Raw genomic sequence first — 20113 nt, 5'->3', positions numbered from 1 at the left:
ATATGTATTACGATTATGGCAACAAACAAATGTGGCCATACAAATCAATTACAGCGAAACCATGTAAAATTTGTGCCCGGAACCCCCCTTCTCTCAGGAGCAATGAATGCCTCCTCCAGGCCTCCTTTCTAAGGAAACAACGTGAACTCTAAAAATGGGATGTATAGAATGCCAACGGAATGGTGAAAAGTGCAGCAAGCTTAGCATTACCACCCTATGCATGAGCATGGACAGCAGCGAGGTGGGGTGGGGGGGAGGGGGGGGGGCCGTGCTGCCTCGGGAAGACTAGCAAGCCGCAGTGCTATGAAAGCTCATGCGCGACTTTGGTTTTCGGCCGGTGTGCCACTATTTAGAAGGGGGGGGGGGGTATGGGGATGACAGGCGAGTTGTTCGCCAAGCCTGGAAAAAAAAAAAAAAAACAGGAATGTCCTGTCTGTGCTCGACAACCATGCGGAGCACCACATGCTGCCTTCTCTGAATGCCACCGAAGGCGACAAGCCAGACCTGCCACTTCACACTGGCATAATGTGCTCGAGGTGTCTGAGGTTACTGACAGTAACTGACTGACCAGGTGTCGATGTCCCAGTTCGGGTAACTCTGTTCTCTGCCGTGGAATAAATTCGCGTGAGTAGCAATGACTGCGTAGTGATCAAGAATTTCTTCCGTAAGACAGAGTTTATAATCAAATTAACAATACAGGACGCTACTGAACACCCACATTATCAGACGCACGTATAGATTTGTGGCAATGCGCCGTCGATGCGCAGCTAGACCGTCCTGTAGCCGTTGGCGCCGACATCAGAGAGCCATTCACTGGCGGCGATATTGACTGACCACGAGGCTGACATCTCCAGCTGGGCAGATCTTAAAACCAGCCTCACGAAAGTCTTTGGCCGTCCCGCTGTGCGCAAGCTTTGTGCCAAGCAACACTTGTGCAGTCGGGCTTGTGAGCCATTCACCTTGTATGAGGGACAAACACAATCACGGAAAGTAAGCGACACCACACAAATTACAAGGCAACGTAACACCACTATAGGTGCCCTCACTACACAGACTTTTTTTTCTTCTTTCTTGCCATTTTAAATAAATAAATAAACAAAAAATGCTTGCATGTTGCCAAATAAAAATGAACCAACTGGGCTATAAATCCATTACAGGACAGCCAACCGAAAAGTGAGGCTCACTACTCTTGATGATTAATACAGCCTCTCCTTTCCGTTTCGTAGAAAATGCACTTCCTGGGGATCAGGACCTGGTTCTAAGAACAACATCAAGGTAGTTCGATCTGCCAATTGCAAGGCAGTCAAGCACCCTTTTCAGTACTGGCTGTGAGATTAGCCATCATCAGCCTCAGCCCGGCCACACCACAGCAGGACAAAGGCCTCCAAATGATCTTGTGCCGCAGCTCTTCTCAGCCTGACTGAAACGATACTGGCTGCATGCTGCTATAATCCGTCCATACACTTTGGCGATTGCCACTAAATGACAGATAGCTAGGCAGGATCGGAAAATGTGAATGCACCCTTGTTCGGCGTTTTCTCGAGCAGCCTGCCCGCACTGGGAGTGACCTTTTTCCCCTTTCTGAGGATAGATAGGAATCAAATATCTCCTTAGCTGCCAGTCCAACAGTGCATGAAGCAGGTCAGTTGAATTTCAGCTCGTCTTAGAGGAGCCACATTGCTTAAACGCTCGGAAGTTTGATAAGAATAGCACTTCCTAACAAAGAACGGCTGCATGAGCGGTACTAGTTCACCATGCCAATCATGACACCTTTCAAACTTCTCATTGATTGCCATTATTAAAAGCCATGAATGGAATGGCATGTCAAGAAAACCAAACGAACAGCAAAACATTCTACCACCACATCCAAAGAGGTGCACACTGTCACCAGCACAGCGCGACGGCCGTGACAGCACAAGTGTCAACTGCAGTGCCCTCACTCCTAGGAGCAAGTCGCGCCCAACTCCAGTGGGAGAGTTTCAAAACTGAAGTACATCTATAAACCAGGCATGTGCGAATAGTAATTTTCTTGTAATAATTTCGAAGCGAATATTTTGAATACTTCTGGCACGCAAAATGTTGAACGGTGCAAAAGACATTTTTAAAATCATGTATTTTTCTAACACACAAGGCCATTACATAAAAAAGCTAAGCATGCATTGAAGCTTTGCCATGCTCATTGAAGCTGTGTACACTTTCTGCAAAAATGGCTGTCGGAAATTCGGGGAGTCGACCTACATGCGGTGCCAACGTACCAGCTGTGGGTTGTGAGACCTACAAGTGGGTCTCCAACTGTTACACAGCTATTGCTTTCAAGCGGTGCCTCCATGAGACCAGTTAGGCGCACACAATGTGCACCCTGCGCCAGGCGTCTGAAAGGCAGCGCACCCATCTCCACATGTCTCGCGCTAGCGAGCTCAGCGTGTGATTCCCAAATTTCACGCACAGAAAGTGGCTGGGCAGCTGCAGTTAGTTCAGACTTGTTCCACGGAAGTCAAGGGAGCCGTGCATTCTCCGATTTAACGCAGCCCAATCCACTTCTGCAGGCAGTCGCCCTAAGGACACCACAAAGTGCCAGGCGCTGGCTAGCTGTTTGCATGCCTGCCCCGTCGGGATAAACCAGCACACTGGCGGCGTGCGGAAGCGGATCACGCTACGCTAAATCTCTCCACTGATGCACACGACCGTGCCAGTTACGGCATGTATTGTTTGTTCCCAGTCATAGCAAGCCCTGGGGTATGTCAAAAATACATCGTTTCTGACGATCATTGGCCAATACCGAGTTGCTGGTAGAAGGGAAGCCGCTTTGGTGCTGCTGCTACCTGGTGCGGTTCGCCTGCCATCTGCTAGCTCCATTGCTGAAGGCGTCGTGGAAATCGAGCATATCTTCTATTATGGGACGAGTTCACAGTAAAGGGGTGCCGAGCAAAGCACCTTTCTGAGCGCTGGCCAGTCCCGAAGCGCCCTCAGCTGTGGCGTCAATGCGAAACCAGCTAGGCCTAGCGACAACTAGGGCAGTCTGACCAGCGCGCAGGTCGTCGCCCGGCGTTGCCGCAGGCGGTGTCGTTGCCGAAAGATCCACTTTTGCACAGGCATGCTGTCGTTGCTCGAATCTAGGAAGCATCCTTTCTGGTAGCATGGCTGTTTTGTATTTTCTTGTGCGGACATGAAGCACGCCGAGCCTGCCGGCCGGCCGGCCAGCCTGGATCCCGCCTGCCAACGTCATAAAAACGACCTAAAGAGTGCTCGACGCAAATAGTAAACCCTGGGATGAGAAATGTGAAAAAAGTGTCATTTTTGAGGATCGCTGACCAATACTGAGCTGCTGGTAGAGGTAACAACTGTGATGTGAGCAAATTTCTGGCCACAACCGCCTCGCAGCTGCCGCTGGCCCAACGTACGTTGGGGTCTGGTCCTGGCACCCGCTAGCTCCGCTGCCGAAGGCGTCGCGGAGATTGACCATACTATTGTTTTATTGTGAGATGATGCTGTTGACACAAAAGCTATATGTGAAGAGTAGGCCTTTTATTATAGCGCACGCGACTTCCTAATTGCCGGCCGCTGCAGCTCTGATGCGAAGCCGGCTATAGGCCTAGCGACAGCTACAACAGCCAGGCAGCAGCAGCAGAGCTCGTCGCTCGAAGCGCCCGCGAGCGGTGCCGTTGCCGGAAGCTCCCAACATATAAGCAGGCATGCTTTGTCGCTGCTTGAATATAGCTGGCAGTCTTTCTGATAACAAGGCGATCTTGTCTTTTCTTGTGATATTTGTACACCATCCCAAGCAGCGCTCAGGTACTGCTGCACAGCGGCGAAGTGTGACACCAGTTGTGGGCGGAGCTTGGGTAGAGCAGCGCAGTGATGCTTACTGGCATTTTGCAAAGTGCTTCGCATCCTAACGCGAACCCGCAAAGACGGTATCGTGCGATCAAAAAAATGACGATGTCCTCATTGGAATCAGATTCGTCAAAATCCAAGATGCTAGGACTAGCCATGCCGTTCTTTGTTTTCATGCGCTGGTCAGCACGCGTGCGAGAAAGCAGACGATGCAGCAGTAGGTGCGTCACAACTTTTGTGGGCCCACGTGACCACGCGAAGTAGTTGATCGTCCTACACTGTGACGTCACTGTCCAACTCGGCGTTCCGAATCCGAAAATCGTTCACCTAAAAATGCGATAATAAAATTATACACTGTGAATATATGAATCTTTGAGTGTGTATCATGCTTCCTGGAGCCATAAGAAACATTTGAAACAAAGAACGTGCCAACCACAAATTTGGTGTCTCCACCCCTTTAAGATGGATTCACATGACAGACCGAATTGCAGATCTCGCGGAACGAATCCGTGACGTCACGTCACGTCAGAGGGCCGTCCACGTCCTAAAAGCATTCACATGAGGGACATGAATTGCAGACGACAGAGCGGACGGAAACAGAAGAAGCAGCCAAGCTCTCGACACCAGGTTGGCAGCGAACGGCAGCTGGGACCTGTTTTGAGAGTAGTCGTCAAAAATGGAGGTGCAGCAGAAGCGTCGGTTGGCAGCGATCGCGGCAGTGGGGTTCGAATTAGATCAGTTAATGAGCGTTCACATTTGCCCGAAAATCCAGCGAGCAAAGCGGATTTGGCCGCTTTTGACGCTGACTGGGGCGGAAAGCAGCGCGGCGAGGCCGATTGGTCCAGACCGGTTGTCACCGTGCGGCGACAAACACGGCGGCGCCCTTCGAAGCCGGAGCCCTCGCTTCAAACTGAACTCTCATTGTTGCTGCCTTTTTCAGTGTGTTAACTGGCCATAAATAGGGCACCGGTTTTTCACTTCCGTCCCACCTTGCCTACTAGAAAACGTGTAAGTTATTTTTTTTTATTTAGAGGATTCGGCCCCTGCTAGGTTTAAGAGGAGAGTCGTTTTGTTTACAGTAATAGTTGCCGTCCTGAGAACCAGATGGCGCCACTACAGGTTGAGTTTATTTTTGTCTCTACTACCATATGCTGAACTAAAAGTGGGAATGCGCGTACGTAAGCATGCATATGCCTTGTAGACAGCGTAAATTTATGCTCTGTTCTCACTCTATCCGTGCATGCCACGAGCGGTGTGCAAAAGCAAGAAACAGCAGCGGCCAGATGAGAACAGGTTTTTGCGCCAAGCCTCATTTTTGGACAAGCGCCCTTAGATGATGAATTACTACGCGAAACACAGTTGCTGGCCAGAAGGAGCTTGGATTACAAAACTACTTGTACGAGGAGCTTTTTGATGTAGATCCAGTCGAATGCCATCGGCTGCTCCGCGTAAACGAAGAGTAATTCCTGCAGCTGTTGTTACGCGAGCAATGTCCCAAAGTGTTGGGAACTGTTCAACAAGAATAATTTAAAAAAGCGACGCGTCGTCACACAGTCATGTCGCGCATGTGGGGGCAGCAGTACGACAACGGCGAATGACCACACGTACACAACTACACGTACGCACGCATGCACAAGTTTCGCCTGTAAACAGCTACTATGTTTATTCCCATGCAGCTGTCGCAAAAAATTGCGCAAAAAGTAGCAGGGTGGCCAGTCAATGAGATGTTGCAGTCTGAATTCGTGTTAGTTCCCGCCAAAATCCCAAAGCGAAAAAGCGAAGCGCCTTGGATTTGCCGTCCGCAGACGTGAGTTGGTTGGCCTGAATCTGTGACGCCAAGTCACATGATATGCGGTTCGTCCGCGAGATCAGCGATTCGGTCCGTCATGTGAATCAACTTTTAAGGACCAGCAGTTACCTTGCCTTCGTATTGCATGCCCTGCCAAAGCCCATTTCTTTCTCTTGATTTCAACTAGGATGTCATTAACCCACGTTTGTTCCCTCACCCACTCTGCCCGCTTCTGATCTCTCAACGTTACACCTATCATTTTCCTTTCCATAGCTCGCTGTGTTGTCCTTAACTTAAGCTGAACCCTTTACGCTAGCCTCCACGTTTCTACCTCGTAGGTGAGTACCGCTAAGATATATCTGTTATATACTTTTCACTTGAGGGATATTGGTAAACTGCCATTCATGACCTCATACAGCCTGCCATACACACTCCACCCCATTCTTATCCTTCTAGCAGGGGTGGAAGCAGGCTCCAGCTTTTTGGAGCAGGCACGGGAGCAGCAGAAGTCTTATTTTGGAGCAGCTTTGGAGCAGCAAAAGGCCCATTTTGGAGCAGCTTTGGAGCAATTTGTAGGCTATTTTGGAGCACTTTTGGAGCAGACTGGCGACATTTAAATGCGACTGAAAGCAATTTTGTTTGCAACTCGTCCAAAAACTGCATAAATATTGATCATCAATCCTACAGGCCAGAATTCTTTAAAAGGACTGCAATTGTTCTAAAGATAATTGCTAGAGTTCATAAAAAAATATACATGTGGCAGCTGCTACAAACAATAGTTGCAGCAAATTAGCTGTTTAGAAAAAAAAAAGAAAACAAAATAACAGCGACAGTTTGTCAAAACCGTCAAAAGAGTGCAGCAGAATATCGAATATACTATGTCAGGATTGAAAAAAAAAGAATCAACACCCGCCAACCGGTGGATTTTAAAATTCGGAAAATTGCCGCAGCCAAACCAACAAGAAGGTACTCACATAATTTGCGCCCTCGCGTAAATGTGCACCAAGAATTTATCACCCAACAGTATACGAAAAAAAAATGCACCAGCGCGCACGCGGGTGCATGCAAGGCTGTGGAAAATCGGCGCGAACGCGTTGCTGTGAACGGCTGTGAAAGGTGCGAGTAGCGAGGAGACGCCGGCCGCGCCGCTGTGAAAATGTAACCCCGTAACTGGCCAGGCCAAGCCAAAGGAACATCAACTGTGCGCGAGCTCGGTACGAGCACGACGGTACCTCGCACAACGGGTAGTAAGCCCGGTGTCTATTCCCTGGCAGCTCCACGTGCAAGAAGTTCGTAATTCGTTTGTTAAATTAGCTCCGGTAAAGAAAATTATATTCGCGCGCCGTTTACCCGGCCCACTCGCGCTGGCGGTCACTTTCCAGGACAAGGTGTCCGAAATCCTAAACAACCGAACCGTTGTCAGTTCAGTCTGCCGCTAGTGAGCCAGGCCTATTGCGAGGACGCCGTTTTAGCGCCGTTTATCTCCAGAGCATGGAGGAAGGAAATGCTCCAGAGTTTTTCCTTCCTCCAAGAGTGAACCCAAGTTCCCAAGTGTCGATGCCAATGCAGTTGCGCCCGTTTCGTGGCGAACGCCCAGTGTTGCCCAGTCGACAAAAACACTCGGCTAAATTTGGCTCAGTATACTTGCAATGGGCGTAAATTGCCGTTTAGGCGTAGCTTGGTGCAGGAGATCAAATTGGCGCAGCATGCCGCAATTGGCGCAGCACTTCCACCCCTGTTCTAGTTATTTCCCTCCCACGATCCGGATTAGCGGTCACTAGCTGCTGTAAGTAGACATATTCCCTTACTACTTCCAGCCCATTGCTACCAATTGCAAACTGCTGTTCCCTTGCTAGGCTGTTGAAGGTTACTTTGGCCTTCTGCATGTTAATTTTAAGACCTATCATTCTGCTCTGCCAGTGTAACTCATTGATCATACTTTGCAGTTCATGTGACTTAGCAAGTGACTGAGTGACTTAGCAAGGCAACGTCATCAGCGAATTGCAAATTGCTCAAATATTCTCCATTAACTCTTATCTCGAACTGTTCCCATTTCGGACCCTGGAATACCTCCTGTAAACAGGTGGTGAATAGCAATAGCGATATCGTGTCTCCCTGCCTGACACCCTTCCTTATTGGAATTTTATTGCTGACTTTATGGAGGACTATGGTAGCTGTGCAATCGTTATAGATATCTTCCAATATTTTCACATAGCACTCTTCCACACCCTGATTCCTCAATGCCTGCATGACAGATGAGGTTTCCACTGAGTCGAATGCTTTCTCGTAAACAATCAAGGCTATATATAGGGATTGGTTATATTCTGCGCATTTCTCTATCACCTGAAGAGTGGTAGAGAAAGGCACAGAAGCGGAAGCCCACTAAGCAGTAAGGGTAAGAGGGAAAGTAGAGGAATTCAGGATTTCGCTGCAGAACAGATATTCCGCTTCAACAGAGGAAGACGACCGTGATGTTGAAACAAGGAATGATAATCTCACAGCTATCGTTACGGAGTGAGCCGTAGAAGTAGGCAGTAGGACGGTTCGACAGAATACTGGCAAGCTACCTCAGGAGACGAAAGATCTGATTAAGATACGCCAAAGCATGAGGGCGTCTAACTCTACAGAGAGAACAGAACTAGCAGAGGTATCAAAGTTAATAAAGAATTCCCCACGCATCGCTCTCAGTCTGTCTTCATTAATAACCAATGCTACCATCTGCTTGCAGTAACCTCCGGCATCCCGCAGGGCTCCATCCTCAGTCCTTTTTTTTTCCCTCCTTTCCATTAACGACTTACCCCAGATTATATCGGCTTGTTTGCTGATGACTGTGTTATTTATCGTTCACTCACTAACCCTTCTGACCACGAATCCTTACAGGCAGACCTAAATGATGTGCAAAACAGTGACTGATGACACTCAACCCTAACACATTTAAGTGTATTTTCACCGCCAACGAAATCCTTTTATTTTTCAGTACACAATTTCTAACTCCCCAGACATACAAATACTGCGGTATAATCATTTCTAATAATTTATTCTGGCATTTGCAGGTGACTAACCTGATACCATCGGCCAATAAAACACTTTTTCTTAAAACGTCACCTGCAGGGTGCCCCTCAACATGTACGACTACAAGCATACATTTCACTCATCAGAACTAAACTGGAATATGCGTCAGCCATCTGGAACCCTCATCAGGCATATTTACCGTATTTACTCGCATAATAGGCGCACTTTTTTTCCAGAAAATCCGGCTCAAAGTTCGGGGTGCGCCTATTACGCGGGGTAAAATTTCCGGAAATTTTTCGACTCGCAAAATTGAACACACCGCGTAAACGCACTCGTGTACGGGCCGCACCCCGTTTTTGCGAAGAAAATGTTAAAAAAAAAAAAGTCCGTGTAAGGGCCGCACCGAAACTTTCGGAATGCACGCGCCGAGGCCTCCGCGATCGGCTCCGGCTGCGCGCAACGGGCGCTTGATAGCGGAGGCCACACACGCGCACAGGAGCTTCCAGACGCCGCCCAAGGCCAAGCTCATCATCATCATCATCGTTTTCCTCCGCCGCGAGCTTTCTCCAGCTCGTTTTTTTTTTGTTGTTGTTGTTGCTGTCAAGTGCCGGGATTTGCGGTAGCGCGATAGTTATCGTGGTTTATGGCTTTGCCGCGGAGCGTTGATGTTTTAGCTCGACGGGCAAGCACCTTAACAGCTACACGGCTGGGAGTTTGCTCTCGAACGCGGCAAGCGTGCGGCAGGTCGGAAAATACGACGTGGCCGAGAAGTGTGGCAGTTGCGACTGCGGCGTCCTTAAATTTTCGTACGCGACTCCATGGTTTTCGCGGGCCTAAGTCGGGAACGTTTCCGGCTGGAGATGAAGCTTTCCAAACAGACATTTAAAGTGAGCATCCCTGAAAACTGTGTGCGGCTGTTCTACGCGATGTCGTTGTACGTGCTGTGGGTCCGCAGCAGCTGCGACGGCAGCAGCACTAGTAGGGACTAGTAGTCAGTTCAGCAAAAACTTTGTTAAAATAAAGATTGGGAAGCGGGGGGTGGCGAGGCGTCGGCTTGCAATCGTGTAAATACAGTATTGATCACAGTGCCAAGTTCGGGGTGCGCCTATTATGCGCGGAAATAAAAAAATCTGATTTTTCGCGCCCTAACTAGGGGTGCGCCTATTATGCGAGTGCGCCTATTACGCGAGTAAATACGGTAACAAATGCCCTTGGAGCCGTACAAAACAGAGCCACCAGATTCATTCACTCTCCGTACTCATATGACGTTAGCATATCACCCCTAAAATTGCAATCAGGTTTGTGTAATCTTCTTGCTCGTTGTTGCACTGCCAGTCTTGTCTTGTTTCACAAGTTTTTTTTATTCACCGCTCAGACCATCCATCTGCGCACCACCACCACGCAGATCCCATCACATCGGTCACCCTCTTCCAAGATCTGCACCCACGTGCCCATGTCTTTACGAACTCATTTTCTTGTGGAGTAGCAACTGACTGGAACGGACTTCCCCACTACAACGATGCCATAACTTGCCCATCAACATTTATAACTGCTGTTAACGCCTGCACCTTGCAATTCTCACCCCATTATGTAACACCCCACTAAGGGTCTTTAGGGAAAATGAAGTGATGTATTTGACCTAGCTAGAGTGCTTGGACATCCAGACGCCTCCGTCGGGACGTCTGCAACTGGGACGCAGCAGGTACCCGTTGCATCTGGCTTTGCAATGGGTCCTAGCTGCATCAGGCATTGCAGCCGGTTCCAACTGCATCTGGGATTGCAACTCGTTCCAGTCACAGGGACTCCGGAACCGGGAGGGGGGGGGGGGGCACCCCCCCCCCCTTCGGATCTTTCTCGATAGCTGATGCAGTTCGCCCAATCGGCAGTGCTCGCCGCTTCGGTCTAAGCACATAGACGTACCAAACGTAGACTTATACCGGCTATTATATGGGGCTCGCCTGCGACATCCCACCGCTGTCGCGCGCTAGCCCCAAGGGTAGCGTTGACCTGGCGGTCCGGTGTCCCGCGGAGAGCATCGGCAGGTTCCGGCAAAGGACGATGGCATCGTCTAACAAGAACAAGGCTTAATGCTGAATCTCGTACGAACGGCAAGAGAAGCTGGCCCCAGAGAGAAATCTGACACGCCCACACAGCAGGTGTCTCGACGGTGACCTAGCGGCGGGAGCATCCTTCAGAGGTAAAGGAGGAAGGTTCCGAAGACGCGTACGTGTCAAACCAGCGGTCATGTTCATGGCAAGCGTCGCCGACTCAGACCCGGTAGCGCTGTGATCCGGATCCAACTGGCCCGAGGCGAACACTCTCTCCCCGAGCGCCGTGCTCTCACAAGCGTTTGCACACACGCACGCAAGCACACTACGACACGTGGCAAGTGGATCTGTCTGGACACGATTCCCGAGACGGCTCTGGGCGGCAATCGGCCAAGCGAATTGTCCGTTGCTCGGAATGATACCCCTGCGTCCAACTGCAGCCGCGTTGATCTCGCACGGCGGTGGCGAAACGTAGCGCGGTCTACTTTTCAAGGAAAAGAGGAGAAAACGTTACAGCATTGAAACTGTGTTTCATTCACAACGGGTTCAGTAATTAGAAAAAGGCTGCTGAAAAATTTCAGTGTCATGAGAAGAGCGAATTTCACTGCGTTTCCGCAAGCCGCCAACTGTCGAAAGAAAAAGGAATGCGTGTGTTATAGTTATGTTAACCTATCCTGGAGGGCGCCACGGGCTACCCTAGCTGTGTACATAATGACGCAACTAATCTATTAAAGAGGTCTTCTTCGTTCGGCTACTGGCGTCGTGCTTGCTTGGCTGGCTGCTGCTCTGCGTGTGCCAGCCGGCGATACAACAGATGGCAACGAGGATGGAGTACTGCTCCGAGGCCAATTCCGGACGCATCAGTTGTAACGATGGTCTCAAGGGCAGGATCAAACAGCTGCAAGCATCTGTCAGACAAAAAACGACGCATTTCATCAAAACAAGTTTTGCATCGCATCAGTGACAACGGGCTGAAGTTAAATCAAAAGTGCATTTTCAGTGTGAGCGAACTTCCATTCCTTGGTCACCTCGTGAGTGATAAGGGCGTGTGACCATCGCAGAGCAACATAGAAGCCATTCAGAACGCGCCTGCGCCGACGGGCAAGGCGATGTTACGTTCCTTTCTTGGAATGACGAGCTATTACGCGAAGTTCATTCCGCGATACGCCGAGATGGTCGAACCTCTTCGTGAGTTGCTGCGAAAAGATTCAGAGTTCCAATGGGATTCGAAGTGCCAAACTTGTTTTGATGAAATGCGTCGTTTTTTGTCTGACAGATGCTTGCAGCTGTTTGATCCTGCCCTTGAGACCATTGTTACAACTGATGCGTCCGGAATTGGCCTCGGAGCAGTACTGCAGCAGCGGCGTGGTCACGAAGTGGTTTCTGTTTCACATGTTTACGCAAAAGGCGTACTGGCGCTAAAAAACAAAGACAACACACACAACAGGACAGGACTGGCACCATTCTTCGTTTTTTAGCGCCAGTACGCCTTTTGCGTAAACATGTCATGCTACAACCAACTAGCTCAAATCAAAGTATTGCTGGTTTCTGTTGCTTTCGCTTCCAGGAGATTGACAGATGCGGAAAAGAAGTATTCCACTGGCGAGCTTGAAGCTTTAGCGTGTGTATGGGCCTGCGAACATTGGCGTGTGTACCTGTGGGGCCGTTCGTTTATTCTGCGCACGGATCACCAGGCCCTGGTAACTCTGCTGACAACAAAAGGGGTGGGTCGCAGGCCCTTCAGAATTGCTAGATGGCATGCTCGGCTACTCGATTACAACTACACAATAGAATTTCAGAAGGGCAGTGAAAACGTTGTGGCGGATGCGCTGTCACGAATGCCCCAATCTGCACTCGGGGGGCACATGGAACCGGAATGGCCTGATGACGCAGTGTGCGTCGTTTCGTCGTGCATAAGCCATGAAGAGTTCGAGGCTGAAAGTTCGCAGGATCGAATGCTGCAGGACGTCATGCAGTGGACTACCTCGTCATGGCCGCCAAGTAAGGATCTACCAGCAGGGGCACACCCCTTTCACCGTATCCGAGACGAGCTGTCTGTCGCTGGAGGGATTCTTCTTCGTTGCGAGCAGTTTGTTGTGCCGGCATCGCTAACTGGGCGCCTCCTGTCAGCAGCCCATGAGTCGCACCCAGGTATTTCACGGACTAAACAACGGCTACGTGAGAAGTACTGGTGGCCAGGAATGGACAGACAGGTGGAACATCTGATTCAGTCTTGCGCTGTCTGCCAATCCGTGGACAAATCTGCGCGACTAGTAGTGCCCCCGTTACAGCCGGTAGAGTTCCCTTCATGTCCATGGCAGAAATTGGACATTGATATAGTTGGCCCATTTGCGTATGCACCCGCACATAACCGGTTTGCCATCACACTAATCGACTACTTTAGCAAATGGCCCGAAGTGTGTTTCACGGCTAACGTCACGTCTTCAACCGTTACATCATTTCTACGCAGTGTATTCAGCAGACAAAAGAGATACTACTGGGGCTAGTTGGAAATACATACTTGAAGGAATTGGTGAGCGCTAAAAACCAAGGGAAAAGGACGAGAGGCTCCGGGAACACGAAAGATTATGTGAACAAATTGCAAAATCCGGGAATCTGGCACCTCATTGTGCACACTGTAAATGCATACCACTGCTAAAAAACACCAAGGTTACAGTCGCCGACTGATTTTTCGGACTCCAAAAATTCGGACATGCTCGATTATTCAGACTGCTTCGTGGCACCGCCACTCTCCCCATAGACCGTAATGTATAACAACTGCCGAAAGTTCGGACATCTTGCAGCCTCTCGTTTGATTTTTCGGACACTCCTTGAGCCAACTCGACCGGCAGCACTTGCCGCACCGACGCTCACCGACGCGCGGTTCACTTCACTCAACGCCATTTTTGTTTTGAACTGAGCCTCCTTGCTGCCCCGCGAGGTGGCGCTACTGCAAATTCCCGCTCATCATCATCGTTTCCGCGTGGTTCGGTAGCGCGCCGCATGGTGGCGCGCCACACCAGTTCCGGCCGCAGCTTAGTAAGCCATCTCAAGGCAATCCAGGAGCCGCTTTGTTTGTTTATTCGGCAGCAAGCCCGCGAGAGCGCCGTGGTAGCACGCAGCACTGGAGATGCGATATTAGCCTAGGGCGGCTTACAGCCAGCGTTTTGTCATCGAAAGGGGTCTGTTGAACCCCGAGTAGCAGTATCAAGATGTTTCGTTGAAGCGCGCGTGAGCATTGACTTATGCAATGCCAGGCCGGCGGCAGCAAGCCCGCGAGAGCGCCGTGGTAGCACGCAGCACTGGAGATGCGATATTAGCCTAGGGCGGCTTACAGCCGGCGTTTTGTCATCGAAAGGGGTCTGTTGAACCCCGAGTAGCAGTATCAAGATGTTTCGTTTAAGCGCGCGTGAGCATTGACTTATGCAATGCCAGGCCGGCGGCAGCAAGCCCGCGAGAGCGCCGTGATAGCACGCAGCACTGGAGATGCGATATTAGCCTAGGGCGGCTTACAGCCGGTGTTTTGTCATCGAAAGGGGTCTGTTGAACCCCGAGTAGCAGTATCAAGATGTTTCGTTGAAGCGCGCGTGAGCATTGACTTATGCAATGCCAGGCCGGCGGCAGCAAGCCCGCGAGAGCGCCGTGGTAGCACGCAGCGGTGCAGATGCGATGAGGCCCGACGGCTCTCGAAACGATGTCGGGGAGGAGGCAAGTAGAGGAGGTGGTGAAAGAAGGAACGGAGAAGAGGAGGAGGAGAGGCGGCGTTGGGCGAGGAGACATATGCAACGCCAGCCCGGGATCAGCCCGTGCATGTAAATAAACGATTTCTTTCTCTTTTTTTTCTGAATTTGTTTTCTCGGACACCTGTTTATTCGGACATTTCTGCGGTCCCCGTGAGGTCCGAATAAACGGTCGGCGACTGTATAGGTAGGGCTCAAAACAGACGGGAAAGAGAAATTATCGAAGCTTTCACAATGCACGTTGCTCCGGATAAGCAATGCGTCAGCTCCCCTTCGGTGATGTTATGGGGAACTGAATTAACCTATCTCAAGAATAGCAATCTTCGGCTGTTTTAAGCGTGCGTAGTTTTTACCTGTTTTCCTTTTTTTCCTTCATTTTCATTCTTGTCAGCGCGTGCGTACCTCCCTCTTCTGTGCATGATATGACGTCAAATGTGTGTATATAGTCATGTTCCTTTTGAGATTAAAACAGTTGTTAGAAAGCGCTTCGTCCTGTGTGTTCGTCCTTTTCCCTTGGTTTTTAGCGCTCACCAATTCCTTCAAGTATGTATTCAGCAGGGAAGGCTACCCCGAAGAACTTGTGTCCGATCATGGGCCTCAGTTCACATCAACCGAGTTTGAAGAATTCCTGCAAGAGAGAGGTATAAAGCATACTTTTTCCGCTGTCTACCATCCACAAGCGAATGGACAGATCGAACGGTTTAACCGCGTGCTTAAGGATTACGTCCAGGTGTGTTTGCAGGAAAAGCGGCCCTTAAAGGATGCCATCGCAGAGTACCTTGGAGTATACCGGTGCACCCCATACGCGACAACAGGAGAAAAACCTGCCCTGCTTTTGCATGGGCGTCGCCCAAGAACTAAGCTAGATGTAGTCGGAGCTCCAGGTGCCCAGTTCTTCCAGAGGCCAGACATTGAGTTGCAAGCGTTGCGTCACAGAGTGGCCGAACATCAGCAGGCAAGCAAACAATACACGGATAGGCGACGAGCTGCCAAGCACGCGGCGCTTCAGCCAGGCCAACGAGTACGGGTCAAGTTGCCAGGGCACATTCCCAAAGGTGCTCTTAGGTATTCCCAGCCCTTGACGGTTGTTAAGCAGTGGCACCAAGACACCTACGAACTGGAAGATGGCCGCAGGTGGAACCGAGAGCGTTTAGTGCCGTACCCTAGGAAGCATCTGCCCGCTGCCGTCGCAAGTTTTCAGTTCGGCGCTACCCGGAACTTCGTTGGGCCTCATTCGACAACAGCACCGTCAACAGAAAGCTGCGCAGCTCAAGCACCACCAGCGAGAACGGAACCACCCGTAACTTTGCGACGATCAACGCTAGAGCGAAGGCAACCCTCGTGGTTCGCGCACTATGAGATGTGATTGTTGACAATGTGAAGTAGTCAAATGAGCCGCCACCTTGGCTCATTTTTTTAGAACGGTGGATGTTATAGTTATGTTAACCTATCCTGGAGGGCGCCACGGGCTACCCTAGCTGTGTACATAATGACGCAACTAATCTATTAAAGAGGTCTTCTTCGTTCGGCTACTGGCGTCGTGCTTGCTTGGCTGGCTGCTGCTCTGCGTGTGGCAGCCGGCGATACAACAGCGTGTAGTGCAGCTATTATCGCAACACAGCAGCAGACAGCAGGAGGAAGCTAGGCAGGCACTGATTGCAATAGTGAGTTCAGTGCGTTACCCATGCCGCACAGGTCAAGCTTTACAAGGGCAAACGAAGGACGAACGCAACCTCCTTGGTCTGCTAGATGAACGATCGCAAGACGTGCCTGCTTTGAAGAAATGGCTGGAGAAGCGAGATAGGTGGCTGAGCAGCGACATACAGAACGAGCTCATAGAAATTATGGCGCACAGCGTTCAGCGAGGCATCATCAAAGACATCAGATGCAGTTCGTTTTGCTGACGGTACCACCAACGTAACAGGCAATGAGCAGTTCACATTTTGTGTGCGTTGGGTAGACGGGATAACACTGGAAGTGTGTGAGAAATTTCTTGGCACGTACAATGCACCAGACAGCAGAGCCGAGGCGTTGTATAAAGCCTTGAGGGACATGATTTTGCGTCTGGGCCTGGACTTTCAGAACCTAAGGGGGCACTGTTTCGACGGGGCCGCGAACACGGCAGGCAAATTTACTGGCGTGCAGAAAAGGATTACGGAATCTGAACCACGGTCAATATTTGTACACTGCAGTAACCACTACCTAGACTTGGCACTCCAGGAGGTCACAAGGAACTACAATGTCACCGGCGACGCTCTCAACATTGTAAAGGATGTTTCCAATGCAATACTCGAGTCGAATAACAGGAAGACTGTTATTCGAGCGTTGTACTTCCCCCGGGTAATGATGCAGTGAGCAAGACTGTTCTAGGCAGAACACCCTACTGCTACCACTGTGTCGAACGAGGTGGACAGTAAGAGTGGTTTGGTTTAGGTTTGGTTTATGGGGTTTAACGTCCCAAAGTGACTAAGGCTATGAGAGACGTCGTAGTGGAGGGCTCCGGAAATTTCGACCACCTGGGGTTCTTTAACGTGCACTGACATCGCACAGTACACGGGCCTCTAGAATTTCTCCTCCAAAGAAATTCTAGCCGCCGCGGCCGGGATCGAACCCGCGTCTTTTGGGTCAGCAGCCGAGCACCATAACCGCTGCGCCACCGCGGCGGCGGACAGTAAGAGTGGAATCAATAGAATGGTTCGTTGAGATCTATGAAAGGGTGCAGGCAACTTTGCAGGAACTGGTGCAAGCTCTCTCAGTGGCACCGGCAAGACAGCCTTAAAAGGATATGAGAAAGTATTAAAGAAGTTGGAAACATTATTATTGGGTATCAACCTTTCTATAGCCCTGTTTTGCCCGTGCGAGGAATTGGCGGGGATGCTTCAACGCCCAGTTTACCGCGCTGCAGGAGCGAAAGAAGCAGCAGAGGCTCTTTGTGACCGCTTGTTAGGGCTGCGGTCTGACACCTCATTTGACGTCCTGTGGCAGCGGACGAACTCAAGAGCAACAGAGTAAGATCTAAAGGAACCTCGAGCGCCCAGAGTTTCGCAGCCGCCCAGAAGGCTTCCATTCACAGACAAGCCTGAGGAGCTTGCCGCGCTTGACGGCAAGTCATTACAGAGAAAATAGTTTTTTTTTTCCGCTATCGATCGTATTACCACTGAGATCCGACAACGATTTGAACAACCTGGCATGGAGCAGCTGATTAGCCTCGAGCGCATTTTGACTGACGCTGCTGAAGACTGGAACCAGTTGGAAACCAGTTAGAAATTTTCAACTGGGTGAAGACATGCAGGTTAAGCATCTGTTTTTTTGCTTTCTTTGGTTTCAGAGCTGCGCTCACCTGAACCAACAACCGATAGCACGAAGCCAGGCAGATGCCAACCACCGCTGCAGAAGCAGGCGGGGATTGAGCGATGGGGTCGTTACGCCTCCAGCAGTGGAGGACGATGCAACTCCGAGAGAAAAACTACTATTGCTTCCGCGACAAACGCGAAAGGCCGTAGGAAAAGCGAGCACTTCCCTCGCCGTGAAAATAGCTACACTATTATTGCTCCTCACTGATTAACACCACAAATAAAAAAAGAAACATCTGCCATGCTTTCCTTGGTTCCGGTGACTGTAGGCTTCATTCACACAGTATGCTGCGATAGGGAAACAGAAGGACCCTGACCCTGCTCCCAGCAGCCGCTGCTAGGGAGGCTGCAGGCAATGCGACCCCCCAGGGTGTCTTGGTGGCTCTGGTGCTGGGCTTCTGGTCCCAAGGTCGTGGGTTTGATCCCCGCAGTGGCAGCCACATTCCGATGAAGCCGAAATACAAAAATGGCCGTGTGCCATGCTATGTCAGCGCAAGCTAAAGAACCCCAAGTGGTCTAAATTAATCCCGAGCGCTCCCCTATGGCATCCCTCATAGCCCCAATGTTGCTTTGGGATCTACAGGTGAGGGGTGAGGTGTATAACGTCAAAAAAGCTTCAAAATTGGTCGTCTGCTATAAGCATGCCCAAGGCTAATGACAGGAAATAATGCAGGTGCAGTGCTTGCAATGAGTGTATTGTTTGCCGCGGCTTCTAATTATGTCCACATTTGTTCTGTTTCGATCCCTCCATGTCATTCACATTCTGAAATGGAGACAGCCTCACTGCTGCCAGAAAGTTGAAACCAACCCCACAAAGCCACCTGGAAGTTAAATGAAGCCTCAAAGGGCTAACTAACAAGCAGAAGGCCTTGGCATGTGCATGCTTGTCTGCACTGCAATGCGGTTTCTCATTTAGCTGCTCACCTCGCAATCAGGGGCGGTGGTCCAACCACTGCACTGGTCGTCTTTGCCGAGAGTGATTCAACAGACAGGATGATGGGCATGGGAGGAGAGCCTGGCACTGCACTGCTCACAGCCGAGTCTGGCAGGGCTCTGGGCACCACCAAGCTTGGCTGGCTCATGGGCACCAGGATGATGGGGCCTGCGTTGGGAAGGCAGCCAAGTGGCGGTAGCACTGAAACACAAAACAAAGAACCCACGCTTCCTCAACTCTTGCGCAACACCTCCTGGGTAAAGTGAACGTTGCCTGGGCAAACGTTCTCTCTGGTCCTGTGGTGAAGTACAGCCGCTGTTACCCCCCGTCCATTTTTCTTCCCTCTTTGGGTTCACTCCAGCACTATCCTTCCATTTTAACCATCTCATGTAACAAGAAAGTCAGTCAGTAAGGCATGTACTCCTTTTGTTAAAGCTCTGATAGCAAGGGCGTCCGCAGAACTTTTTGCAGCGGGTGGGGGCACCCAACGGTTGGGGATGGGGAGGTAGTAGGTTAGCAGAAATTTCGGCGAGTTGGTACGTATTCACTTAGTTCACAGCAAAAAAAAAAAAAAAAAGACAGCAGGAAAGACGAAGGCGGCACTTGTTCGCCTTTACCATCATCTTTCGTGCCACCTTTCTTGTGCTGTGAGCGAAACAGTAGGTTAGCACCAAAAAGGCACTATTTGTGGTCTAAACTACACACAAGAAATAAAAATAACAAACAGCAAATTAGTGCTAGGCTTGGAGAACATACGTTAAATTTTATTAATGAACAAAGAATTAAACTTAATAAGCAAGATCCGAAAAGTTACTACCACTTCGTGAAGAATGGTCAGTGTCGCTGTGTGTGGGTTCTTGACTCGCGTGAACTGATGACCAGCACAACACAACATAATATGTGCATGATCAAACTGCGCGAAAAAACAGGGACAGAGACAGGAAACGCATACACACAGAGCGCAGAACTTCCAACCTTTTTTGGGAAACGCTTCGAGCATTCCTTTTTTTTTATACGCTCCAAACCACCACATGACACAGCCGGGGTCAAACAAAACAGACAAGTTTAACAGATCAGTGTACCTAAAGCACAGACCAGCTGGAGAGCCAATCTAAAAACACCAGTGCGTGCATGCCTACACACCCTTGACAACCAGCAAAAAAAAAAAAAAAAAAGCACATACAGGACCTGTTCTACTCTATTCTGCATGAAGCCTTGTTTGCAGCCGTAGAAGAATATGGTGAAGTCAGCTTTCGTAACGCAGTTAGCATGTCCTTGGAACAATTCCTTGAATTGCTGAAATTTTACCTTGCCTCGACTGCAATTTGCCACAAAGAACAGTTTTACAGTCAAAAAAGTGGTATTACATAGGTTCATCCATGGCACCTGTGTTAAGTGGTTAT

At 50.0% G+C, this 20113-nt stretch overlaps 1 protein-coding gene across 2 annotated transcripts in view; it reads right to left on the bottom strand.

Annotated features, from left to right (window-relative positions):
* The window catches only part of LOC149326077 (uncharacterized), a 127734-nt gene that overhangs the window by 5854 nt on the left and 101767 nt on the right, over positions 1 to 20113 (bottom strand). The window contains exon 5 of one of the 2 annotated variants that reach the window (XM_089562369.1): positions 18701 to 18911. In XM_089562369.1, coding sequence (XP_089418495.1) covers positions 18701 to 18911 — 211 coding nt within the window. The remainder of the gene's footprint in view (positions 1 to 18700; positions 18912 to 20113) is intronic. The other variant, XM_089562370.1, reaches the window with a different exon arrangement.

The sequence above is a fragment of the Amblyomma mixtum genome, chromosome 10, assembly GCF_055824585.1.
Source record: "Amblyomma mixtum isolate Tamu chromosome 10, ASM5582458v1, whole genome shotgun sequence".
NCBI lineage: Eukaryota > Metazoa > Arthropoda > Arachnida > Ixodida > Ixodidae > Amblyomma > Amblyomma mixtum.
The sequence above is the reverse complement of the archived record's forward strand: the minus strand, read 5'-3'. Positions and strand labels throughout refer to the sequence as shown.